This window comes from Macaca nemestrina, chromosome 1 (genome assembly GCF_043159975.1).
Source record: "Macaca nemestrina isolate mMacNem1 chromosome 1, mMacNem.hap1, whole genome shotgun sequence".
In the NCBI taxonomy this organism is placed as follows: Eukaryota; Metazoa; Chordata; class Mammalia; order Primates; family Cercopithecidae; genus Macaca; species Macaca nemestrina.
In genome coordinates, this window is record NC_092125.1 from 206,394,382 (window position 1) to 206,421,053 (window position 26,672).

A 26,672-nucleotide genomic window follows, 5' to 3' on the forward strand; every position below is an offset into this window, starting at 1 on the left:
GCTGCCCGGCTAGGGTGAGGCCACTCTTCCAGAGACCCTGCACCGCCACTGGCTCCTCTGTCTTCCTCCTCATCCCTCCTCCCATTTCCTAAGAGAAAAGCATTCTTATCTGCATCCCACCACTCTGTTACCCCAGTCACATTGGGACATACTTGAGCATGTGAACGCATGCACACATACATCCCCACACGCTCCTGCCCATACATACAAACACACCTGCCTGCATGCCGTGGCCTAGTTGTTGATTCCAAAAGCAAAGTCATCATGTCATTGCTTTCTCTTTCTCTCTGTCTCTCTCTCTATCTCTCCCTCTCTCTCTCTCTCTCTCTCACACACACACACACACACACACACACACACACACACACACATTCTCTCTCTCTTCTGTGTTTATACACACTCTCCCTGCCTCTCACCACATCCCAACTGACACATACTTCTCCACCAAACAGCCCTCCCCACCACACCTCTTCCTCTCCTGGACAGGAGGGATATTCCGGGTTCTTGCTTTTAAGGCTGAAGTAACAGTGGTGGGAGTGGGGACTGAACCCCAGGTTGAGGAAGGGTCAGGGATCCCTACCAGACAGAGAGATTGGAACTGATAGAGGATACTACTGTTTCTCTTGTTTTTAAAAATCTTTTTCCACATGTTCTAAGATACTCAGTTTTTCTTTTTTCTTTAAAAAAAAAATCATTTTCTGCAACAAAACCCACATTTTTTTTTTTTTTTTTTTTTAAGGCAGGGTCTTTCTCTGTCACCCAAGCTAGAGTGCAGTAGCTCAATCACAGCTCACTGCAGCCTCGACCCGCCTGACTCAAGGGATCCTTCCACCTCAACCTCCACAGTAGCTGGGACCACAGGGGTACAACAGCACACCCAGCTAATTTAGAAAACAAAAGATGGTGTCTCCCTATGTTGCCCAGGCTGGTCTGGAATTCCTGGGCGCAAGCAATCCTCCCACCCAGCCTCCCAAAGTGCTGAGGTTACAGGCTGAGCCACTGCCCCCTGCCCAGTTTTTCTAAAACTTGGGTGTGTGGGGGAGGCTGACACCCTTCCCGCTCCTCTGAAAGGCAGTTGCCTAACAGAAAGGTCCTCTGCTGCTCACTGCCCTGTGTCCCCAGTGCCCAGCCCCTGAGGAAGGGAAGGCATGCTGACAGGGTCCAAGTGATCCATGTCCAGTGGCTCTGGTGACAGCAGTCTGAAGTCAACTGGCTGTGAGAACTCGAGTAAGGCCAGTCCCGATCTGGTCCTCAGTGATGGAGAAAAGCCCCTCTTAACCTCCAATTCAATGATCCTGAAAGAACAGGTGCTTCAGGGGTGCGAAAACTGCACTTTTGGAGGGGGCCTTTGGGAAGGCCGTGCTGGGGACTCAGGTCTGGAGGGTGACAGACCTGACCTCCCGTAACCTGGGGAGGAGGAAGGTGGGGGCGGGTGGGCCTGGGATCTGAGGGCGCCTCCTCGCTGCGGGCAGCTGGCTTGCGGCTGGGGCGTGACTGTCTCCCCGCCACCACCACCGCCCGCCCGCCGCGACTGCAATAAGAGAAGTCCGAGGCGGCTTCCTCCTCCCTGCCCAGCAGGGGCGGCGGTCAGAAGCGGGCAGCACCCCAGTTCTCCCCGCACGCCGGCACTCGCGGCTGCTGGAGCCCCGGCTGGCTCGCTCCGGGGCCAGGCAGAATTTGGCTCCAGGTAAGAGACCGCGTCGGGTGGGGGCTGGGCAGGTCAGGCAGTGCCCTCCCCCTCGGGGCTCTGGGGAGAGGACTGGGGGTGGAGGGGAAGAGAAGCCTGAACATGGGTGTGGGGGGACACCTGAGCAAGGTGACAGCCAAAGGGACCCCAGCCCGAAAAGGCCTAAGGAGTAAAACTGGCGACCTGGAGAGCAAGGCTGATAAACCTGGGGGAGAGGGCGGAGGGGAGCACCGGGGAAGCCGACCAAAGGGACCCCAAAAAGGTCTAGTGGGTAGAATGGAGGGGACTTACGAGAGTTTAGGAAGGGGGGCTAAGACAGGCGGGGGAGAAGGACTAAGGGGAACCCCAGGAGGGTCTGGGGGAGAAACTGGAGGGATCGTGAGAGTGGGACTTCGGGGAGAAGCCGACGGGTCTGATGGGTCCGCGAGAAGGGAAATGGGTGGGGGTGCTGGAGGGAACAGGTGAGGAAGCTGGCGGGAAGAGGGTCGAGGAGAACGATCTCTGGAGGACGGAGAACCTGAGGTGCAATTGCGGGTCCAGGAAGTTCCCCTTTTCCGAGCCGGCCGAAGTCGGGGTGAAGCCCACAACCCGCAGGGTAACGTAGGCGGCCGCGACCCTCCCGGCCCGCCCTTGCGGTGGGTTCCGGGCTGCAGGGGACTCCTTCCCGGTGCGCAAGGCGTGGGTCCCCTCTTCCTGGGGAAGTCCCCGCCCTCAGCAGGGACTGGCCTCTCCGGGCGCCCCCTCCGCGCCCGCGGCGGTCTCGGCCCGCGCTCCCCGCGGGATCCGGGAATTGCTGCCTCCCCGACGGAAATCCTGCCTTTGACCGCCAGTGCCCGCAGGGGCTGCCTCCATGGCAACGCGAGGGCGGGCCGCACTGGGCCGCCGCGGGGCTCCTGGCGGGGGCAGCCCCCTTTGCTCTCCACCTTCGCCCCCTTTTTGCATCCTCGGTCTGGTGGGTGGGTGGGGGGGGCTTCCCGACTTAGGAGGGCGCGATGCCGCTGTGTTTAGGGATCCTGAGTTGGAGGATCTGCTGTTTGAGAGACCTGGGTTCTTAGCAAGACTGGGCCCTTAATTGCTGTGTGACTGTAGGCAAGTTACGGGGCTTCTCTGGGCCTCCTTTTCCTCATCTGAACTATGGGGAGAAATTATCCTCGTGTCCACCCTACCCCCACGAGGATCAGGTGTAGAAAGCAGTATTTGCTGAGTGTCCTGAAGGATTAAGGGCTATCCCTGACTCAGCGAGCCTCCCCTTCACTATCTCAAAAGCATGCAGAGGAGACCAGCCTGGGCAGCACAGGGAGACCCCCGTCCTGTCTCTACAAAAAAATATAGTTAGCCGGAAGGCCAGAAGTGGTGGCACCTGCCTATAGTCCTAGCTACTGCAGAGGCTGAGGCTGGAGGATCGCTGGAACCCACGAGTTCAAGGCTGCAGTGAGAGCTCCTGGGTGAGAGAGTGAGATTTTGTCTGTAAAAAACAGCAACAAAAAGCATGGATGAGGCCGGGGGCGGTGGCTCAAGCCTGTAATCCCAGCACTTTGGGAGGCCGAGACGGGCGGATCACGAGGTCAGGAGATCGAGACCATCCTGGCTAACCCGGTGAAACCCCGTCTCTACTAAAAAAATACAAAAAACTAGCTGGACGAGGCGGGCGCCTGTAGTCCCAGCTACTGGGGCGGGGGGGGGGCTGAGGCAGGAGAATGGCGTGGACCCGGGAGGCGGAGCTTGCAGTGAGCTGAGATCCGGCCACTGCAGTCCAGCCTGGGCGACAGAGTGAGACTCCGTCTCAAAAAAAAAAAAAAAAAAAACAGGCCGGGCGCGGTGGCTCAAGCCTGTAATCCCAGCACTTTGGGAGGCCGAGGCGGGCGGATCACAAGGTCAGGAGATCGAGACCACAGTGAAACCCCGTCTCTACTAAAAATACAAAAAATTAGCCGGGTGCGGTGGCGGGCGCCTGTAGTCCCAGCTACTCAGGAGGCTGAGGCAGGAGAATGGCGGGAACCCGGGAGGCGGAGCTTGCAGTGAGCCGAGATCGTGCCACTGCACTCCAGCCTGGGCAACAGCGTGAGACTCCGTCTCAAAAAAAAAAAAAAAAAAAAAAACAAACAAACAAACAAACAAAAAAAACAAAAAAAAAAAAAACAAAAAAAAAAACAGCAACAAAAAGCATGGATGAGGACCAGACAGCCCTGCTCTCACTGACAGGGCCTCCAGGGACCAGCGCTCAGTTGACATCTAAATAAACAGTCTATGGCTCTGATGAGGGCCCACACTGGGGAGGTCAGCAGAGTTGAAATCTGTCTCGCACCCTCTCTGGTGCCGCACCCAGTTGGCCACACCTCGGGTGTGTACTCTCAAGGACCCTGACGTCCTCAGCATCCTTCCGACTGTGGTGGTGATGGGAGAGCAGGACCCTGTTCCCACTTCACAGATGGGAAGATGGAGATTTGGGAGTTGGCAACCTGCAGGGCCAACAGTAGGGACCAGAAGTCCAGGACATCTCGTCTCTGATGTAGCCTGAGCTAAGGCCTGAATCCTTACCTCATCCAGACCAAGTTTCATGTCCCCACCAGGGAGGAGGGTGTGGGATTCCAGGGCTTCATGACCACTTCCCGTTCCAGTGAGTCGGTGCTCCCACGCCCTCCTCCAGTGAGGGTGTGAGTGTTTGTATGTTTTGGTCTCTGAGTGAATGAGCATGAACCCTTGAGCACACAGGTGGATGTTCGGGTGTTCTCTGCAGCCACCTGGAGCTGATGTGGCAAAGGAAGTGGCCAGACCTCAGGAGGCTGAGTAGGGAACCCCAGAGCTGGAGAAGTAGGGGCAGGGCTTTTCCCACGGGGAGCAGACTGGGCTGACCTAAGGTGGGAAAAGGCAGGATGTCCTCCTCACCGCCCCCCTCCCCTGAGGAACCGGGGACGGGGTTTCCTGTCTGGCCACACTGAAATCTAGACTCCCATCCCTCGGCTGCCCCTGGACACCCCCATGGCTCCCATCTCCTGAAAATCCTGAGTCCCAGGACAGATGGCACCTAAAGAGCTGTGTTTTAGAGGCTGGTGGGTGGTTTTCAGCGACAGGTGGAAAACCGCTTTTACCCACAAGAAGTGGAAAAAACTGCTGATGGCTTCGGGACCACATGGAGGGTAAAGGCTACCCCCAAACACCCCCTGCACACACCTGGCCTCACCATGGTGGTGGTGGAGTCACACAGGGTTGGGTGGGCATGTCTTCTTCAGGAGGCAGTTTCGAGGCCTCAAGAAAAGATCGTGTGAGATGAAAGGTGGTTAATGAAGGCCAAGCACAGTGGCTCACACTTGTAATCCCAACACTTTAGGAGGCCGAGGTGGGTGGATCACCTGAGGTCAGAAGTTCAAGAACAGCCTGGCTATCATGACGAAACCCCGTCTCTATTAAAAATACAAAAATACAAAATTTTAGCTGTGCATGGTGGCGCATGCCTGTAATCCCAGCTACTCAGGAGGCTGAGGCAGGAGAATTGCTTGAACCCGGAAGATGGAGGTTGCAGTGAACCGAGATTGAATCATTGCACTCCAACTTTGGCGACAGAATGAGACACTGTTTCAAAAAAAAAAAAAAAGAAGAAGAGAAAGAAAGAGAGAAAGGAAAGAGAGAGAAAGAAAGAAAGAGAGAGAGAGAGAGAAAGAAAGAGAGAAAGAGAAAGAGAGAGAGAAAGAAAAAGAAAAAGAGAAAGAAAGAAAGAAAAGAGAAAAAGAAAGAAAGAAAGAAGGGGCCGGGCGCGGTGGCTCAAGCCTGTAATCCCAGCACTTTGGGAGGCCGAGACGGGCGGATCACGAGGTCAGGAGATCGAGACCATCCTGGTTAACACGGTGAAACCCCGTCTCTACTAAAAAATACAAAAAACTAGCCGGCCGAGGTGGCGGACGCCTGTAGTCCCAGCTACTCGGGAGGCGGAGGCAGGAGAATGGCGTGAACCCGGGAGGCGGAGCTTGCAGTGAGCTAAGATCAGGCCACTGCACTCCAGCCTGGGTGACAGCGCGAGACTCCGTCTCAAAAAAAAAAAAAAAAAGAAAGAAAGAAAGAAGGAAGGAAAGAAAGAGTTAATGAGCAGTGGGGGCCTCAGCGAGAGAGATGGGGATTCAGCAAAGGCGCTGGGGTTCAGCAGGGTGAAGGGTCTCTATGAGAGGACTGGAGATGAGGGATGGAAGCCCGGTCTGGGGGACAGAGCCTAGTGAGAGATGCGGCACAGTGGGATGGGAGTCACCTGCTCCCTGCTCCTCCAACCCTGGCCTGCCCCCGGTCAGCCCAGAGCCCGGAGGAGAAGCCGGAACTCTTGCAGGATGGTGGTTTCCTGCCCCTGCCCAAAGTCCCAGTTCCCTTTTGGTGAAATCCCCCAGGCAGCTGGGCCAGCTCAGCCCTCTCACCTCACCCTGGGAACTTCTGTTTCTTCTCAGCCCTGCCCAGTCCTGTACCCTCTGGTCCCATACCATCATTGCCATGGAGGACCTTTCTCAAGGGACAGGAGGGAAGTGAAAGTTCACTGGGCACTTACTGTATGTCTGATGCTTTCAAGGATGAGACCCCATTTGATGCTGAGAAGCAACCCCAGGAGGTGGACATTTGTATTCTCATTTTATAGGCAAAGATGCTGCCGCTCAGGGAGATAAACTGACTTGCCCAATGCCTTAAGTCAGTTGTCAGGCAGGCTAGAATGTGAGCCTAAATCTGCCTCTAGATCCCACAGACACTTGGTGAGGGTTGCGGGGGCAGGACATCCTGTGTCTACATCAAAGAACTGGCATAGCTTTGGGAAGTATGGGCCTCGAAAAAGAATGGGTGAACCTGGGGTTCCTATGTCCAGCAGTAGGGATGGGTGGGAGGCAGGGTCCCTCCCTGCTGGGTGACCAGCTGCCATATGACAGGGGTGGTGTGTTCGACCGGAAGTATGACATTCACTAGTTAGGAACAGGATGATCTCCTGCTCAGGCTTTGGAGAACACAGCCATGGGGGAGGGAGCAGAACTCTGGACTTGAATTAATAGTCCTGACTTTGAATCCCCTGTCTGACTGTGTGATCTTGGGAAAGTAACTTCTCCCTATGCAAAAGAAAGGGTGGAGTTGTAAATGGTCCCTGGGGGCCATTCTGGTTTTGGTTATTGGTCACACTTGGCCACTGCACATTGGGCAAGAGCCACATGTCATGAAGCCCTCACAACAACTGCTCAGAAGGTACAGATGCAGCAACTAAGGCTCAGAGGCTTATGTCAAAGATCCAAGGTCACAGAGCTACTGAAGAATGGAGCTGGGGAGGGCCACAGGGCAGATGTTGAAGTGGGGAGCACTATGGTCCAGGGTTGGACCTTAGTCTGATACTTGTAACCTGATTTTGACCCTGATGGGGATCTCGGAGCCAACTCCTGTAAACCAGATGTTCAAGAGACATATTTATAAACAGAACTAAGTGCCCAGAAGGATGCTGTGGCTACTTTCTGGGCTGCCGCCTTTCTGGTGTTAGCAGGCAGCCAAGTTCAGTGCTGAGAAAAGAGAGACCTGGCTTCTTCAGATTCAGTGACTTCCTGAGAAAATCTGGGCAGATATGGCTCGCTCTCTCTCTCTCCCGCACCCCTCCCTCCTCCAACCTGCGCCCTGCCTGCTGGATCAAGGATTCAGAGCATGAGGCACAGGGCTCAGAACACTAGGTGCTCCGTAAGAGACACACGTTATTGCAGGGATGTCCAATCTTTTGGCTTCCCTGGGCCACACTGGAAGAAGAAAAATTGTTTTGAACCACACATAAAATACACTAACACTAATGATAGCTGATGGACTTTAAAAAATTGCAAAACAGGCCGGGTGCAGTGGCTCATGCCTGTAATCCCAGCACTTTGGGAGGCTGAGGCAGGCAGATCATGAGGTCAGGAGATCGAGACCACCCTGGCTAACATGGTAAAACCCCGTCTCTACTAAAATTAGCCGGGCATGTTGGTAGCACACCTGTAGTCCCAGCTACTTAGGAGGCTGAGGCAGGAGAATCACTTGAATCCAGGAGGCAGAGGTTGCAGTGAGCCAAGATCATGCCACTGCACTTCAGCCTGGGCAACATAGTGAGACCCTGTCTCAAAAAAAAAAATCTCATAATGTTTTAAGAAAGTTTATTCATATGTGTTGGGCCACATTCAAAGCTGTCCTGGGCCGCATCTGGCCCATGTACTGTGGGTTGGACAAGCTTGCATTATTGCTTCTACTAGGATTGCAGAATGGACCAGTGGTTACAGTGGTTTTTGGCAACAAATTGATCAGCATTGCATTTTATCATCCTTTAGTCACAGTGTAATCTTGGGCAAGTTACTTAACATCTCTGTGCCTCAGTTTCTTCATCTGTAAAATAAGGGCAGTCATAAACCCACCTCATAGGTTCACTAGACAAGACCATGACTGGGAATTGCTTGGCAAGATGCTAGTCACTATTTAATAAATTAGCACATTTTTACTGCCACCCAGATTTCTAGGAAGTCAAATTACTCTCCAAAGGATTGGTGGCACATAGAGATCAGAGTAAGGGGAGGATGATGAGTCCTAGGGCTATTTTTATGTAGATGCCTGAGCAGAGTGAACCCAATCCGCTCTCCCTCCGAGGTCTTTTCCCCTCCTTGTCTCTTTAGCTCTCTCTCTCTTTCTTTTCATCTCCGCCTCTCTCTGTTTCTGTCTCTTTCTGTCTCTCGGTTACTCTTTCTCCTTAATTCTCGTTTCTGCCTCTGTCTCTTTGTCTCTGTTTCTTGCTGGCAGTGTGTGCTGGAGCCAGCTAGTTACTGGCTCAGGGGAGTTCATTCTGCGCATCTCTTCCACCCCAGCTTTCAGGAACTCACTCTGGTAGCTTTAAATCAGCCATGGTGGGAATATTTACACCATGGAAATCAGAAAATGCGACAGATCAGGGCTTTTTTTATTTTTTTGAGAGTCAGTTTGCCAGCCTACCACGCTGTATTTCTCTGTCTCTGGCTCGTCCTTCTGTCTCTTTTTCTGTCTCTCTGTCTCTGGCTCTTTCTCTTTATCTCCCTGTATCTCTCAAACTCTGCCTCTCTCTCTCTCTCTCTCTCTCTGCCTCTCCTTTTTCTATCTTTCCCCATCTCTTTCTTTCCTCTGACAAAACAGCATGAACATGGCTACATGCAGTGTGGCCCCTCACTGCCTTGGGCCATGCAGATGCCATACCCTGTGCCCTACATCCCCTGACCCCTCAGCATACTGGTCCCCAGAGAGCCAGGCCTGGCCAGGGCTTTGGTCTGTACCAAGTCTGGAAGTGGTAAGACTCAAGAACTGCCTACCTCTGCCTGCTGACAACACTGTCAGCCGTGCCAGGGCTCTTCCTGAGCCCACAGAGCTTCCTTCTCAGATGCTGATAGTCTCTCCCTTCCAGCCATACTGGGCATGCAGAATTCAGGGATCCCCTTGGTCTGATGTAGATATGTTGTGGCAATATATACGTGGGTATTATTGGAAGTGGCAACATTGTATCTGTGTGTGAACATGAGAGATTGTATAAGTCTATGTTCTATAGAGGAGAGCTCTATGTGGGTCTGTGTCACCGGAGAGAGCTGTGTATATCTGTGTGTGTGTCTGTGTGTGTGTGAGTGTGTGTGTCCCTATGTGGGGGGCAGGGGGACAGTGTGGGGGCATCTGCATTTGTGCATGCCAGCAGGAATGGCTGCATCTGTCTGTATCTGTGATGGGCAATGGAGAGAAGTACTTGAAAGCTCAGATTCTGGAGCCAAACACCAGGATGCATCATATCTGCGGCCACCTTTTTTGAGACAGAGTTTCACTACTTTGCCCAGGCTGGAGTGCAGTGGCATGATCATAGCTCACTGCAGCCTCTACCTCCTGATCTTAAGCGGTCCTCCTGCCTCAGCCTCTCGAGGCACGTGCCACCATGCCAAGCTAATTTTTGGAGTTTTTTTTTTTCTTATCGAGACGGAGCTTCACTATCGCTCAGGCTGGAGTGCAGTGACAGGCGTAAGCCACCGTGCATGGCCAATTTTTGCATTTTTTATAGAGCTGGAATTTGCCATATTGCCCAGGCTGGTCTCGAATTCTTGTGCCCAAGCAAACCTCTTGCCTTGGCCTCCCAAAGTTCTGGGATTATAGACATAAGCCACTGTGACTAGCCAACCCTGGGCAGATTTCCAAACCTCTCTGTGCCTCAGTTGCCTCATCAATAATAATAATACTTAGGCCAGGTGCAGTGGCTCACACGTGTAATCCCAACACTTTGGGGGGCCAAGGTGGGTGGATCACTTGAGGTCAGGAGTTCAAGACCAGCCCGGCCAACATGGTGAAACCACTGTCTCTACTACAAATACAGAAATTAGCCTGGCGTGGTGGCGGCGCCTGTAATCCCAGTTACTCGGGAGGCTGAGGCAGGAGAATGGCTTGAACCCAGGAGGCGGAGGTTGCAGTGAGCCAAAATCATGCCATTACACTCCAGCCTGGGTGACAAGAGCGAAATTCCCTCTCAAAATAAATAAATTAATAATAATAATAATAATACTTAAATCATAGGGTTGTGTGGATAAAATGAGATAATATAGGTAAAGTGCTTAATGCAGTGGCCAGCACATAGTAAGTGCTATAAATTCTATATTTGCTATTCTTGTATAGAAGATGTGTGTGTGTGTGTGTGCACATGCGTGTGCATACGCATCTATGTGAAGACGGATGAGGGCTGGACGTGTGTGTATATGGGGTGTGTGTACACTGAAAGATGTTTGTGCTAAGAATCTGCAGAGTAGCCTGAGACTGCATGAGGCAGCTGAGGTAGCGTGCCATCTGAGAAGGGGCTGAAGGGCTGTGTGGATCTGGGTATCAGCACGGTGCACCATTTGAGGTGTGTGTGTGTCTTCCTGTGAGAAGGCTTTATTCTCACCCTTGGTTTTTCTGTTTTCTTTTTAAAATAGAGACAGGGTCTTACTCTCTCTCCCAGGCTAGAGTGCAGCGGTACAATCACAGCTCCTGCAGCCTCAAACTCCTAGGCTTAAGCAATCCTCCCACCTCAGCCTCCCGAGTAGCTGGGACTGTAGGTGGGTGCCATCAGGACTGGCTAATTTAAAAAATTTCTGTTTTGTAGAGACAGGGTGTCCCTATATTGCTCAGGCTGGTCTCAAGCTCCTGGGCTGAAGCAATCGTCCTGCCTTGGCCTCCCAAAGTCCTGGGATAGCAGGTGTGAGCCACTGTGCCCGGCCTCACCCTCGTTTTTGTATCAGCCTCATTTCTGTTGTCACCAGTCCCTGAAATCCCTTCCCTTGGGCCCTGGATGGCTTCCAATCCTCCACCTCTATTTTCTGCCCTGGCTCTGACTAGCCCTGTAGCATCCTGGGGCCTTTTAGACACAGGGGTTTCATCCTAGGGAGGGGTCCCAGGGCACAGGTCTCAGGCAGGGCCCAGTGAACAGGGGCTATTTTAGGGCAGGCTTCTCACCACAGCCCGCCCCACAGTTCACCACATGGGTGTGAGGCCCCTACCCCCACCCAACACACACATGAGAGCACAGCAAAGGGTGAGAGGGGCAGGTGGGGCTAGGGTGGAGACCAAAGCACTGATGTGACGGAACCATCGGCCAGGCAACTGGACCTGGTGGATCCAGGAAGACTTCCTGGAAGAGGTGAGTGGTGCTAGGAAGGAAGGACAGGACCCAGAGAGAAGAGGAAGAGAATATCTGTAATGGTAACTGGACTGGGGATCAAGAGGAGAAGCTGGTGGGTCCTTGCTTCTAGGACCTTGGGGCCCCTCTGGGGCAAATCAGGGTTCACTGGATTGGCCCCACCCTCAACTCTCCATTCTTCTCACATCTTAGGAAACCAAGCCTTCTCACCAGTCAGTTCCTCTCTGAGTGTTGCAATGGCAGAGTTTCTGGCAGGGTGTGGGGGACCCTTGCTCAATGACCTCCTGCCCTGTTGTTCAGAGGATACAGCTGCCAGAAAAGAGTTGGCTCATTGTGGGCCTTCCCAAGGGACTCTGGTGGCCCCAACTTCTGACGTGGTCCTTTCCCTGCTATGGGGATAGGGGCAGAGCTCCGGAGGCAGGTATCCACTGTCACTCAGCCACCACATGGAACCCTAGGGTGGCTGGGAGCACAGCAGGGTTCAGAAGAAGGGCTGTTTTTTGTTTGTTTGTTTGTTGTTTTTTGAGATAGAGTCTTGCTCTGTCACCCAGGCTGGAGTGCAGTGGTGCGATCTCGGCTCACTGCAACCTCTGCCTCCCGGGTTCAAGTGATTCTGCTGCCTCAGCCTCCCGAGTACCTGGGACTACAGGCGCCCACCATCACGTCTGGCTAATTTTTGCATTTTTAGTAGAGATGGGGTTTCACCATATTGACCAGGCTGGTTTCGAACTCCTGACCTTGTGATCCACCCACCTCGGTCTCCCAAAGTGCTGGGATTACTGGCATGAACCACCGCGCCCGGCCAGAAGAACTGGTTTTTAGGAGAAGGTGACTGGGGACTATGAGGGAGCTGAGCATGGCTTGATAGAAATCCTGTTAGAGAGATGATTATAATGTACAAAATCATGCGTGTCTGAGTGTGTGTGTCTGTTAACCTGGCAGGCACCACATGTATATGTGCATGTGTATGTGTGTGTGTTATTGTGAGCTTGGGCTTGTTAGAGCCTCTGTTGGCGTGTGACGGTGTTGGCATGCACACTCATGCAAATGCATGCTGTGAGTGTTGTTGCGTGACTGTGCTGGTGTGTCCCGTGAGTATGAGTGTGAAAGAGAGCTGGTGTGGGTGGTGTGCCCTGTGTGACAGTGGTTGTGTAAGTGTGCCAGGGGTGATAGGAAGGAAAGTGAAGGCAGAAGTCATGCTGGGGCAGAGCCCAGGCCTTCTGGCTTCCTGAAGAGGGCAGGAGCTGGGCAGCTGCTGACAGAAACATTGGCAGAGCCTTCATCTTCCTTGTCCTTCTGTCTCACCCTCAGGTCTCTGACCCCTCCCAAGGATCATGCCGCAGCCCCACTGACCCAGGAGTAGGGGCCTAAGGGGTGAGTGGGGTGGACTGAGGGCTTTCAGGGTCACGAAACAGGGTGGGGGTGGCCTTCCTGAACCCCACAACTCCTCACAGCCCCTTCCTCCTATAAGGACCCTGTTGCTAGGTAACAGATGGGGGAGCCAGAATGAGGCAGCTTGAGAGGCTGGAGACTGGACCCATGACAGGAAATGGCCTTGATCCCCCTCTGCAGTGACTCTCCAGGTGCAGACACACAGCCTCACACACACTCACACACAAACATGCACAGATATATAGACATACACGCAGAGATACATCCAGAGACAGGCACACTGCTCCCACACAGAGCTACGTGCACATTCATAGACACAGACACAGAGACACCCACTCACACAGACAGGCACACATAGACTCACACAGAAGCACATACACACAAACACGGTCTTACAGACATACACACATGCAGCCAAACACATACATAGAGACTTTTACACACTGTCACATACACACAAACCTGCACACACAGACACACAGACATCCATAAAGAGCTGCACACACACGCACACCCACACAGGCAAACTCACCCATACTTAGAGACACACAAAGACACACATGTACAAGCACACTGAAAGAGTCACAGAAACACAACATATCAAAGCATTAGGACCCAACCTGAGCAATATAGCAAGACTTTGTCTCTACTAAAAATCGAACAAATTAGCCAGGGGTGGTGGCACGCACCTGGAGTCCCAGTTCTTGGGAGGCTGAGACCAGAGGATCACTTGAGCCCAGGAGATCAAGGCTGCCGCAAGCTGTGATTGTGCCACTGCACTCCAGCCTGGGCAATAGAGTGAGAGCTTGTCTCAAAACAAAACAAAACAAAACAAAAAACAAAGCAATAGGAGGCAAAAATATACAAATAAGCATAGCAATATCCCAATGTAGAAAGCCAGCCCCGGAGACATAGACACGAGCCAATGGAAAGAGAAGCACTGAGCGGGGACATACTGTGAGGCAGACTGAACGGTACAGTAGGTGGCCCGGCTCCGCTTTTTTCCCTTAGAGGGAGGACCCCAATCTAGGCCCAAGAGAGAAAGCCATGTGCCTGTATGAGCGTATGAGCATGTGCGTACACGTGTGTGCGCAGAGTGATGCACCTGGCAGGGGCCCTTGAGTGAGGCATGCCCCATTCTGTAGCAGGGAACCTGGAATGGGCTGTGTGTACTGCAAGAAATTGGAGCCGGCGGCCACGGCCAAAGAGGATGCCGGCCTGGAAGGGGACTTCAGGAGCTACGGGGCAGCAGACCACTATGGGCCTGACCCCACTAAGGCCCAGCCTGCATCATCATTTGTCCACATCCCCAACTACAGCAACTTCTCCTCTCAGGCCATCAACCCTGGCTTCCTTGATGGTGGCACCATCAGGGGTGTGTCAGGTGAGTCCAGGGGGCCGGAGTCAGGTGCTGCCTGGATCCTGGGAGAAACTGAGGGAAGAAGAGGAGATGCGGACTTGCCCTTAGGAGCCTCCAGTAGGATGTGGCAGACACAACCCCGCTTTCAAGATCACACAGGCTGAGGGAGTCTGTACAGCCCTACCGTCAGAAACCACAGTCTGCAGGGGAGGGTCAGGAAGCTCTACTCCCAGGCTGAGAGGGGCATGACCCTGTGACAGATGCAAGTGACAAAGAGAAACGTCTTGCCCTTTTAGGAGCCACTTCCCAGATGGGAAGTCTTCTTGGTGGGGAAGAGGAGGAGTGGGCAACAAGGGGATCCTCCGTGGTGGGAGGAATGGGCTTGAAGTTGTTGTCCTAAGCTGTGGAGACCAAATCTGAAATTCCTTAGACTCCAAAGGCCTTTGGGAGCCGGGGCACTAGAGGAGTGGGGAGGTGCAGCGCCTGGCTGGGGAACAGGAATTTGGGGGTGCAGCCCCCTTGGTGCTTCTGCCCCATGCCCTACCCTGCTGAGTAGCCCTGACTCTGCAGGGATTGGAGTGACCCTGTTCATCGCCCTGTATGACTATGAGGCTCGAACTGAGGATGACCTCACCTTCACCAAGGGCGAGAAGTTCCACATCCTGAACAATACGTAAGTGACCAGGCCACCTAGTCAGAACATTGTCTGGGCTGGAAGCAGGACCCAGACAGGAATCCCGCCTGGTCCCTAGCCTCAGAATGCTCCAGCCTAGTTGCGAACACATATACATAAAAATAAAAACCCTGGATGATTGCAACTGTGTGCTGGGGTGGGGTGGGGAGTGGGGTGGGGGGTGGGTGGGCAGGTGTTGGGCCACTGCAACCGGCCTGGAGAAGGTGATTTTTAAGCTGAGGCTATAAAAATGAGATAGACGGCCAGGTGCGGTGGCTCACGCCTGTAATCCCAGCAGTTTGGGAGGCCAAGGCGGGTGGAACACCTGAGGTCAGGAGTTCAAGACCAGCCTGGCCAGCATGGTGAAACCCAGTCTCTACTAAAAACACAAAAATTAGCTGGGCCTGGTGGTGTGCACCTGTAATCCCAGCTACATGGGAGGCTGAGGCAGGAGAATCACTTGAACCCGAGAGGTGGTTGCAGTGAACCGAGATCGCGCCACTGCACTCCAGCCTGGGCAACAGAGCAAGACTCCATCTCAAAAAAATAAATAAATACTTAAAAAATAAAAAATAAGAGGGAGGAAAAGAGGAAGAGAGTGACAGAGAATGAGAATAAATGATAACTTCTGAAAACCACAAAGTGGTTCACCTTAGGTGGTTCATAAAATATGGGATGCAGAATGGGAGAGAACAGAGGCTAGAGAGGTAGGCAGAGGCAGATTCTGTCAGGCTTTTTTTTTTTTTTTTTTTTTTTGAGTTGGAGTCTCACTCTCTCTCCCAGGCTGGAGTGCAGTGGTGCAATCTCAACTTGCTGTAACCCCCGCCTCCTGGGTTCAAGTGATCCTGGGACTACAGGCAGGAGCCATTACGCCTGGCTAATTTTTTGTATTTTTAGTAAAGATGGGGTTTCACGATGTTGGCCAGGCTGGTCTCGAACTCCTGACCTCAGGAGATCCACCTGCCTCAGCCTCCCAAAGTGCTGGAATTACAGGCATGAGCCACCACACCTGGCCTCTGCCAGGCTTTTTAAGCCACGTTGAGAAGTCTAGATTTTATCCAGAAGGAAATCTGTAGCCATTTTCTGTGGGGAAGTGACCTAGTCAGCTGTCCACTGTATTCCCAATCCCCAGCCCAGCCCAGCTGAGGAGCCCATGGAAGAAGCTAAGAGGCCCAAGTGCCCCCGAGCTTATTCCTTCTGCAGGGACAAGCCCTCCCAGGGAAGCTGCAGTGGCTGGGGCAGAGCAGACAAAAGACCTGGTGGTGGTGGGGTGTCCAAGATGGGGGGTTGGCAGGATTCATCTCTGCAGTCCTGTGTGGCTCCACCTGGCCCCAGGGTGCCTTGGGGGCTGGGGGTGCTGCTGACCATGCCCTGTTCTGTGCCTACAGTGAAGGTGACTGGTGGGAGGCTCGGTCTCTCAGCTCCGGACAAACTGGCTACATTCCCAGCAACTATGTGGCCCCTGTTGACTCCATCCAGGCTGAAGAGTAAGTGAGGATTGCGGCAAGGCCAGCCCTATGGACAGGACCCTGGAGTCCAGACTCCAAGGCCACCTCTTGGACAAGTCATTGCTCCAGTCTGAGCCTGTCTCCTTATCTAATAATTTTGTAAGGTCATTGTGAGAATAAAAGAAGATTATACTGATAATAATAGTAGTAGATAATACTTACAGAGCATGTACTATGTTCTGGGCACTATTGAAAGTACTGTCTGTGTATTAATAGGGTTAGAAACTACTATTACCCTATTTTACAAATGAGGAAGTTGAGGCACAGAGAAAGTAAATATCCTGTGCGAGTTCACACGGCTAGTGAGTGGTGGAGCTGATGTATGAACCCAGATAGTTAAGCTGCATTTGCTCAGCATTATACATATTGCCTCCCAGTAAAAACAACAGTGTGTGAGCTTTAAAAAATTGTAAAGTGCTGGACAAGTGCAAGGGAGCATTACTAGGAATTAATTCTATTAAGGAGACAAGAATTTTTCTTTTCTTTTCTTTTCTTTTTTTTTTTTTTTTTTTTTTAATTATTTTTTTTTTTTTATTTTTTGAGACGGAGTCTTGCTCTGTAGCCCGGGCTGGAGTGCAGTGGCCAGATCTCAGCTCACTGCAAGCTCCGCCTCCCGGGTTTACGCCATTCTCCTGCCTCAGCCTCCAGAGTAGCTGGGACTACAGGCGCCCGCCACCTCGCCCGGCTAGTTTTTTGTATTTTTAGTAGAGACGGGGTTTCACCGTGTTAGCCAGGATGGTCTCGATCTCCTGACCTCGTGATCCGCCCGTCTCGGCCTCCCAAAGTGCTGGGATTACAGGCTTGAGCCACCGCGCCCGGCCTTCTTTTTTTTTTTTTTTTTTGAGACAGGGTCTTACTCTGTCGCCCAGGCTAGAGTATAGTGTAGTGACACAATCACAGCTCACTGCAGCTTTGACCTCCCTGGCTCAGATGATTCTTTCACCACGCCTAGGTAATTTTTGTATTTTTAGTAGAGAGAGTGTTTCGCAATGTTGCCCAGGCTGGTCTTGAACTCCCGAGCTCAAGCGATCCACCCATCTTGGCCTCCCAAAGTTCAGGGATTACGGGCATGAGCCACTGAGGCCTGGCCCAAGAGGCAGGAATTTACCATTCATTGAATGCCTTTATATACTTGAGCAAGTATACTACAGCAAGTATTTACCACCTTGGTTCATTTAACTCTCACAATAACACTGTTGATATTATTAGTTTTTTAAGAGACAAGGGCGTGCTCTGTTGCCCAGGCTGGGGTACAGTGACATGATTTTAGGTCACTTCAGCCTCAAACTCCTGAGCTCAAGTGATCCTCCCACCTCAGCCTCCTGAGTAGTTGATACTACGGGTGTGTGCCACCATGCCTGGCTAATTTTTATATATATATTTTTTTATAGAAGCAGAATCTTGCTATGTTGCTCAGGCTGATCTCAAACGTCTGAGCTCAAGCAATCCTCTCACCTTGGCCTCCCAAAGTGCTGGGATTTCAGGCATAAGTCACCATGCCTGGCCTTGACATTATTATTTTAGACAGAGTCTTGCTCTGTTGCCCAGGCTGGAGGGCAGTGGCTCAATCTTGGCTCACTGCAACTTTCACCTCCTGAGTTCAAGCAATTCTCCTGCCTCAGCCTTCCAAGTACCTGGGACTACAGGTGCACGCCACCACACCTGGCTAATTTTTGTTAATTTTAGTAGAGACGGGGTTTCACCATGTTGGCCAGGCTGGTCTCAAACTCCTGACCTCAAGTGATCTTCCTGCCTCAGACTCCCGAAGTGCTGCGATTACAGGTGTGAGCCACCATGTCCAGCCCCTTGTTATTATTATTGTCCCCATTTTACAGATGAGGAAACTGAGGCTCATAAAGCTTTTAAAAAGCTATCCTCACAAATGTCATACATATATGAGAAAAGAAGGGATTGAAGAGACTGCAAAGTGAGAATCCAGGACTCTGTGATTGATTTGGGTTATGGGGAGTGGGAGGAATCAAGGGTGACTCAAAGTCTCCTTAAGGAGCTGGGTGGATGATGGCACCATTTGCTAAGGCAGGGAACACAGGAGCAGGTATAGGTTCATGAGTTCTAGGGGGTACTTGTTGGATTGTGGTTTGTGGAGAGGAACATCCATGTGGAGGAGGCTGCCAGCAATTCGATTAGGTTGTGCTTTGTATGGCAGGCAACCAGCCCATGCTAATCCATGCCCCTGAATCAGCCCAAAGGAAGGGGCACCTTTTCCTAATTGGCACTAAGACTCCTCAGTTTGTTTGCTATGGTCCTTGCAGAGGTCACAGTGGGCTAGGGCAGAAATGTGGAACTCATGAGAGTAAAGATGATCATTAAAGCTATATAGGAGGGGGCCAGGGGCAGTGATGCATGCATGCAATCCCATCACTTTGGGAGGCTGAGGTGGGTGGATCACCTGAGGTTAGGAGTTCAAGACCAGCCTGGCCAACGTGGTGAAACCTTATTTCTACTAAAAATACAAAAATTAGCTGGGTGTAGTGGCAGGCAACTGTAGTCCCAGCTACTCAGAAGGCTGAGGCAAGAGAATCACTTGAACCTGGGAGGTGGAGGTTGTAGTGAGCCGAGATGGAGCCACTGCACTCCATCCTGGGTAACACAGCGAGATTCAGTCTCAAAAAAAATTAATTAATTAAAATTTTTAAAAAAAGCTATATAGAGGGTTAAGGAAGAGAGCAGAGAGTGAAAAAGATTGGCTCTGGGACCCCACTTTGGGGAAAGCTGCCCTCGAAGGAGAAGGAGCCACTGGAGAAGTGAGGAAATCCAGACCAGGCCAAGTCAGAAGAACCAAGAGAGCGCAGAAGCTTCAGGAAACTAGAGAGGGCGTGTCAGAGGCTGCCACTGGATTTGGCAGTGGGGGTGACCTTGGTGAGAGATTTCTCTGTGCGAGGGTGGGAGGCGGAGGCCAGACAGCAGAACCTGGGAGGCAGTGGGAGGTGAGGAAGTGGAGACCCAAGTGCGAAGCACTTTTTCAAGTAAAGGGAAGGCGAGAAGATACAGCAGAATGTTGATGGCAAGATGGAACTTAGAATAGTTTCCTTTGGGGAAGGGAGAAATGTGGGCATGTTTGGAGGTTGTTGGAATGGAGAGGCTGCATGCAGGTGGAGGCTGCTGGCAGGAAGTGGGTATGACTGAGCAGGAGCGGGTGGGCATCACTGAACAGGAGTGGGTGGGCGAGGTTCAGAGGTCAAGTGCAGTGAGGCCCAAGTCTGGGGAGGTGGTAGGAGGCATGAAGGAGAGGAGGGACAATGATGCAGAGGACAGGAGGTTTGTGGGGAGCTTCATGCTTGTGTCCACATCTTGGAGCCAGTGTCACCAAGCGCTGAGAGGTGCTCAGTGCAGTGTTGTGGTTACGGGTAGTGTGGTTAGGAGCACAGGCCCTAAAGCAGACAGCCTGGGTTCCTGTTCTATCAACTGCAGTCCTGACTGTCTAATGGGGGTGAACAATGGTAGCTATCTCACAACGTTGTTAGGAGAATTAAGTAAATACATACATGTATTAAGGCAGACCCTAGCATGAAATACGTGCTGTTATTATTATACTGATTATTAAGGAAGTAGCTAATGTCATGCTTGTGGGAGGGGGGAGGGCTTTGAAAAAACTTGACAATGTGTCCTGTCTATACAGTCCTTCAACACTTCCTCCGTCCCCCTCCCGCCTGCCCTCTTGGACACACCACTTGCCAGTGCTTTCTCCTGTTTCCTGAACTGTGCCTAGTACCCAGGGGCGGACTGACTTACCCAGGGGCGGACTGACTTTCCCAGGGTCCACTAAGACTTCCATCACCCTTGGTTTGAAAACACGAGGCTCCTTTAATTCAACCCAAGATGGCCACAGGCCAGTTTCATGATCATCTGAGTCTTCTATGGCACCTGTGGTCATGTCAGCTCCCCCATTGTACCTGCACAGTTGGTTTAGGGCTACAGTTCAATCCCGGAAAGAATCACCCAGGGAGAGGAGTGATTGAGGCCTGAGGTTGAAGTTTAGACTTAGGACAACATCCAAGTCTAAGAGAGTGCAAGAAGAGCAGGAGCTGGGGCGGGAGCAGCCAGAGAGAAGAGAAGCAGGAGACCGTGTTGCTCTGGAGGCCAAAGGAGGAAAGGATTTGGAAGTGGGGGTGGGAGAAGGATCTGAGTGATCTGATTACTGGAGTGGTGAAAAAAGAACTAGGGTGAGGGGCAGAGGATTTTAGGTAGATCTCATTAGCCAGCCTGTGGACAGGTCACTTTCCCTCTCTGAGCCTCAACTTCCTCATCTGTAAAATGAGTGCACAGAGGGGCTAGAGTGAGATGAACTGAGGGTCCATGGCACCCTGATGACTGGGATTGAAGCAATTTTAATTCAAGAGAAACCTAACGAGAAGAGATGCTAACCTTTGCTGGGCACCTACTATGTGCCAGGCATTTTACATTCCCCTTCTCTGTGATCCTCCCAGCCAGGCTGTGAAGCAGGTGTACCAGCCCCATTGTACACATGGGGAAAATGGAGTATTGACTTGTGAAGTGACTGCGCAGGAGGCTGAGGTAAGGATTGAGCAGAGCACACCTGACTCTTGCCTGCCTTTCCCAACAGGTGGTACTTCGGAAAGATTGGGAGAAAGGATGCAGAGAGGCAGCTGCTCTCACCAGGCAACCCCCAGGGGGCCTTTCTCATTCGGGAAAGCGAGACCACCAAAGGTAGGGGTGGTGCCATGCGCCAAGGTGACTGGGAGGCCCAACCATTGGGGTAGGGCTAGGAGCGGTAGGGTGCTTGGGTCAAGGCCAAGACTGGGACCAGGTCCTAGGGATGCTGCTGTCAGGCCTCTCCCAGCTCCCAGACTAGGGGAGAGGAGAACAGCAGATCCAAAGTGATCCTTCTCCACAGGTGCCTACTCCCTGTCCATCCGGGACTGGGATCAGACCAGAGGCGATCATGTGAAGCATTACAAGATTCGCAAGCTGGACATGGGTGGCTACTACATCACCACGCGGGTTCAGTTCAACTCGGTGCAGGAGCTGGTGCAGCACTACATGGGTGAGGGCAGGGGCCTCAGATCCCTGAACCAACCCACTGAAGCATTGTCCAGATGGGGAGACTGAGGCCCAGAGAAGGGAAGGGTCTACCAAGCAGTATTGGCCAGACCAAAACCAGAACCCAAGGAGTGGTCTCCTAGGCCAGGAGCTTTTGTGAGCTTCTGGAGGAAAGCAGTCCATCACCACGCAGCACCTCCTAATAACTGAGCAAGGCATTGGTCAGTTTCTTGCCTCAAGGCCTCAATTTGTGGAAACTTGATGGAATGTTTGTGCCACCTGAATGCCCCACCAAGGCACCAGGACTGCCCTGTGGGCAGACAGGGAGCCATCATCACAGGGCCCTGAGCAGGGGGTGACAGAGGCTGGTCTCACTTTTGTGAGAAACTCTGGCTGCTGGTGGAGCTTGGATGCCAGGGGACAAGGCAGAATGAGGGGTCCATCAGAAGGCAGGGGCCGTTGTTGATGGTGAGACTAAATTGGTGGCAGTGGAGTAAAGACGAAGCAGATGATTTTGAAGCTGGGTAGGAGGCAGAATAGGCCTGACTTGGTGGAGAATTGGCTGTGGGGGTGAAGGCAAGGCAGGAGTCAATGCCCACGTTTCTGCCTTGATTGGTTATGCCAAGGATGAAGTCCATGGAAGACCATGCGCCTCATGTCCACACCTTTGCCTGGAATCCCCAACCCCATGTCCACCTGTGAGAATCACACCTTATCCTTCAAGGCCCAGCTGGAGGCTACCTCCTATGGGAAGGCCCCCAGGCCTTACAAAAGGCTTACAGGGATTATCTCTCCCTCTGGGTGCCACTCCCTTCCTTGGGCACCAACATGTTCCCCTATTCAGTGGGTCGAGTTGCCTTTCTTCCTGGCCTGTGACCTCATTTGGGGCCTAGTTCCTTATAATTGATCTTAGGGTCTGGCACCAGGCTGGTATAGGATAAGGAGTGGAGGGGGGTGTCCTGGCCCTCCTGTGACTACCCCATGACCCCTCCCCTAGAGGTGAATGACGGGCTGTGCAACCTGCTCACCGCGCCCTGCACCATCATGAAGCCGCAGACGCTGGGCCTGGCCAAGGACGCCTGGGAGATCAGCCGCAGCTCCATCACGCTGGAGCGCCGGCTGGGCACCGGCTGCTTTGGGGATGTGTGGCTGGGTACGGAGCTCCCGGGGGCCGGGGCGAGGGCCTGGGATCGGGGGAGAGGGTCCTGACAAGACAGCCTCTGAGCAGGCACGTGGAACGGCAGCACTAAGGTGGCGGTGAAGACGCTGAAGCCAGGCACCATGTCCCCGAAGGCCTTCCTGGCGGAGGCGCAGGTCATGAAGCTGCTGCGGCACGACAAGCTGGTGCAGCTGTACGCCGTCGTGTCGGAGGAGCCCATATACATCGTGACCGAGTTCATGTGTCACGGTTAGGAGGCGGAGCCTGGTCGGGCGGGATTCGGGATGAAGTTAAGAGGGGAGTTTTCAGGCGTGGGACCTGGGACGCGATCTGTGAGGGACGAGGGACAATGGGTAGAGTCCCACTAAAGGACCAGGTGTGTAAAACGACTGGAGCGCTGGGGTGGGAGCCGGGCCGAGTGAGACCACTACGGATCTGGGGCTGGGAGCGGCGCCTCTGGTGTTGGGGGTGTGGGGTTTGGGCTAACGAAGGCAGAATCGGGAATGAGGGAGGGTCTGGGGCGGAGTCTGAGTGGGTCGTGTCCGGGGCACCAAGGAACAGAAGAAATGAGATGTGGGCAGAGTCCGTGTCTGGCAGCAAGGCCAGCGCGAGACAAGTGAGGGGTTGAGGTACCCGCGGGATCCTAAGTGAGGGGCGGGTCCAGGTGGGCAGGGATGGAGGGGCGGGGCCAAGCGAGAGGAGGAGGGGCTGGGGCCAGGGCTAGGGCTGACGTTCTGGCTTCCTCTTCCCAGGCAGCTTGCTGGATTTCCTCAAGAACCCGGAGGGCCAGGATTTGAGGCTGCCCCAGTTGGTGGACATGGCAGCCCAGGTAACTGGGCCAGCAGCCTTTACCTCCCGGACCTCCTACCTATTAACTGTTCCCAAATTCTCTGTCCCTTCAAACGCCTGGGAGGGCGGCCCCGCCCACTGCATCAGTTGTGCCTCCAGCTGTGCCTGAGAGGTACTGCCTCTCTTTCTGGGCTTCAGTCTCCCCCTCTGGAAAGTGGGTTTTTCAAATGGTCCCTCACCCCTCACACAGGCCACGGTGCTGTGAGTCCACATGAGCTCCCATCTCTCCACACTTTGGCCCCCCAGGTAGCTGAGGGCATGGCCTACATGGAACGCATGAACTACATTCACCGCGACCTGAGGGCAGCCAACATCCTGGTCGGGGAGCGGCTGGTGTGCAAGATCGCAGACTTCGGCTTGGCCCGTCTCATCAAGGACGATGAGTACAACCCCTGCCAAGGTGCCCTGCCTCACCCCACCTTCCAAGAGCTCCCCATGCAGCAAGGGACTTCCATGGGGCCCCACACACTCAGGAACCCTTCTTCACCCCAGGTCACCCGAGTCACCCCCATCCTGATGTAGTATGAGAGGCAATTCTGGGCTCAAATCCCAGGTCAGCCACTTACCAGCCATGTGGCCTTGGGCAAGTCACCTGACCTCCGGAAGCTGCCTTTTCTCTTCTGTAAAGTGAAAATATTCAGATAACAGCAAATCAGCAGATGTTTACCAGGCACCTGCTATGTGACAGGCACAGCTATAATTCTTAAATGAAAGACAATGACGTTCAACAGTGGGAATTCTGTAGCCAGAATGCCTGAGTGTGGATCCTAGCCAGGTATTAACCCTGTGATCTGGGCAAGTTACCTAACTAATCAGTGCCTCTTTTCCCTCACCTGTAAAATGAGTCTCTATCTCATGGAGGTTTTGTGAGGGTCAAATGAGTTAATGCATGCATATCACTTAAAACAGTGTCTGGCACACAGGAAAGGCTAGCCAAGTATTGGCTGTTATTAGGATGAGAATTATTGCAATGTTTGGAACGTGCCCATCACTATACTAGACACATAGTAGGTGTTGACTAGATACCAAGTCCTTTCTACTATGCCCAGAGACCCTTGTGCTCAGGATCCCCAAGATCCTCATCCCTAAAGTCCCCATTCTCTCTCTCTCTTTTTTTTTTTTTTTTTTTGAGACAGAGTCTCACTGTCACCCAGGCTGCAGTGCAGCGGTGCGATCTCAGGTTATTGCAACCTCCACCTCCTGGGTTGAGGCGGTTCTTCTGCTGCAGCCTCCCTAGCAGCTGGGATTACAGGCACCTGCCACCATGCCCAGCTAATTTTTGTATTTTTAGTAGAGACGGGGTTTCGCCATCTTGGCCAGGCTGGTCTCAAACTCCTGACCTCAAGTGATCTGCCTGCCTTGGCCTCCCAAAGTGCTAGGATTACAGATGTGAGCCACTGTGCTCAGACCCCATTCTCTTAATCCAGCTGTTTCCAGGGACCCCCTCACTAACTTTCCCTGCTCCCCCATCCTCTCCAGGGTCCAAGTTCCCCATCAGGTGGACAGCCCCAGAAGCTGCCCTCTTTGGCAGATTCACCATCAAGTCAGATGTGTGGTCCTTTGGGATCCTGCTCACTGAACTCATCACCAAGGGCCGAATCCCCTACCCAGGTTTGCCCCACCAGGGGTAGGGCTGGGGTGGGGGATAGTCACGGGGAAGGGCTTCTTCCTGGCTGTCCCTTTGACTAACAGAGCCCCATCCTTCAGGCATGAGTAAACGGGAAGTGTTGGAACAGGTGGAGCAGGGCTACCACATGCCATGCCCTCCAGGCTGCCCAGCGTCCCTGTATGAGGCCATGGAACAGACCTGGCGTCTGGACCCGGAGGAGAGGCCCACCTTCGAGTACCTGCAGTCTTTCCTGGAGGACTACTTCACCTCCACCGAACCACAGTACCAGCCCGGGGATCAGACATAGCCTGTCTGGGCATCAACCACCTCTCTGGCGGTGACCACCAGTCCTTGCCAATCCCCAGAGCTCTTTTTCCAAAGTCTCCAGGCTGGCTTAGAAGCCCATAGAGTCCGAGCATCTCCGAGGAGGCGGGCTGCTCTGACACCACCTAGGGCAACTCACTCACTTTACAGATGGGGCAAAAGGAGGCCCAGAGCTGATCCCTCATCCGCTCTGGCCCCAAGCACTATTTCTTCCTTTCCCACTTAGGCCCCTACATGCCTCTAGCCTTTCTCACTCCACCCCCACCCAAAGTGCTCAGACCTTGTCTAGTTATTTATAAAACTGTATGTACCTCCCTCACTTCTCTCCTATCACTGCTTTCCTACTCTCCTTTTATCCCACTCCAGTCCAGGTGCCAAGAATTTCCCTTCTACCCTCAATTCTCTTGTGTCTGTAAGTTACAAAGTCAGGAAAAGTCTTGGTTGGACCCCTTTCCTACTGGGTGGATGCAATGCTCCAGGACTGGGGTCTGGGCCCAGGTTTGAGGGAGAAGGTTGTGGAGCGCTTCCCACCTCTCTGAATAGTGTGTATGCGTTAGTTTACTGATTCTGTAAATAAGTAAAATGACAATATGAATCCTCAAGCCATGAAATACTCTTGAACTTTCCTTTGGGAGGGAGGATGGTCAATGGGAGGTGAACGGACAGATTTGGCCACAGGCAGCAGCAGGGGAAGCTGAGAGAGGGCCCTAATGCCTACCAAGCATGGGGCATCCAAGGTGTGGAGTTTTAGAACACCCAGAGTCCCACTGCCCATCTGCTTGTGAGTTTAGAAGACAAGCAACTGGCCAGGCGAGGTGGCTCAAGCCTGTAATCCCAGCACTTTGGGAGGCCGAGGCAGGTGGATCACGAGGTCAGGCGATCGAGACCATCCTGGCTAACATGGTGAAAACCCATCTCTACTAAAAATACACACACACAAAAAAAATAGACGGGCGTGGTGGCGGGCACCTGTAGTCCCAGCTGCTCGGGAGACTGAGGCAGGAGAATGGCATAAACCTGGGAGGTAGAGCTTGCAGTGAGCCAAGATTGCGCCACTGCACTCCAGCCTGGGCGACAGAGCAAGACTCTGTCTCAAAAAAAAAAAAAAAAAAAGGCAAGCAACTGAAGATACATTAAAATTAAAATGTCCCCTTCGTTACTGATGTGGCCTTCAATCTGTGTACAATAGGTTTGCTAATTCTTTATCTGAGTTCGTCGGATTTGGCATTCATCACAGGCGCAGTGGGACAACCTTAGGCCTCCTTTGCCACGGCAAGGAGGAAGACCACAGCGGAACTTCTGGAGCTGTCAGATTCTCCAAAAGAGGACAGAAGAGAGGGGAGGAGAGAGGAGAGGCCTGAGGGTTAGTCTAACTCACTGTATCTCACTAGGGGAGTTTTGCCCCCAAGGGAGCTTTTGGAGAGGTTTAGAGGCAGTTTGGTTTGTTTGGCTCCTACA

The 26,672-nt window shown here is 52.8% G+C and overlaps 1 protein-coding gene across 3 annotated transcripts; it reads left to right on the forward strand.

Moving 5' to 3' along the window:
• The first annotated feature begins 1,534 nt into the window (after nucleotides 1-1,534).
• On the forward strand, nucleotides 1,535-25,816 carry LOC105494540 (FGR proto-oncogene, Src family tyrosine kinase). 3 transcript variants are annotated; one of them, XM_011763052.2, is made up of 13 exons: nucleotides 1,535-1,687; nucleotides 12,630-12,692; nucleotides 13,856-14,094; nucleotides 14,641-14,743; nucleotides 16,132-16,230; nucleotides 20,837-20,940; nucleotides 21,128-21,277; nucleotides 22,271-22,426; nucleotides 22,502-22,681; nucleotides 23,185-23,261; nucleotides 23,528-23,681; nucleotides 24,761-24,892; nucleotides 24,989-25,816. In XM_011763052.2, exons 3-13 carry the CDS (start codon nucleotides 13,869-13,871, stop codon nucleotides 25,195-25,197), a joined length of 1,590 nt encoding a protein of 529 aa, XP_011761354.2. In that variant the 5' UTR covers nucleotides 1,535-1,687; nucleotides 12,630-12,692; nucleotides 13,856-13,868; the 3' UTR covers nucleotides 25,198-25,816. The 3 variants fall into 3 exon arrangements, with proteins under 3 accessions (XP_011761354.2, XP_011761356.2, XP_011761357.2); XM_011763054.3 differs by lacking the exon at nucleotides 1,535-1,687 and adding an exon at nucleotides 11,082-11,318; XM_011763055.2 differs by lacking the exon at nucleotides 1,535-1,687 and adding an exon at nucleotides 12,124-12,146.
• The last annotated feature ends 856 nt before the right edge of the window (nucleotides 25,817-26,672 follow it).

Bases quoted from the DNA above. Each gene is read 5' to 3' on its own strand.
- LOC105494540 (XM_011763052.2), top strand. From the start codon at position 13,869: ATGGGCTGTGTGTACTGCAAGAAATTGGAGCCGGCGGCCACGGCCAAA. The intron at 22,427-22,501 runs GTACGGAGCTCC...GCCTCTGAGCAG, and splicing joins CTTTGGGGATGTGTGGCTGG to GCACGTGGAACGGCAGCACT. The intron at 23,262-23,527 runs GTAACTGGGCCA...TTGGCCCCCCAG, and splicing joins TGGTGGACATGGCAGCCCAG to GTAGCTGAGGGCATGGCCTA.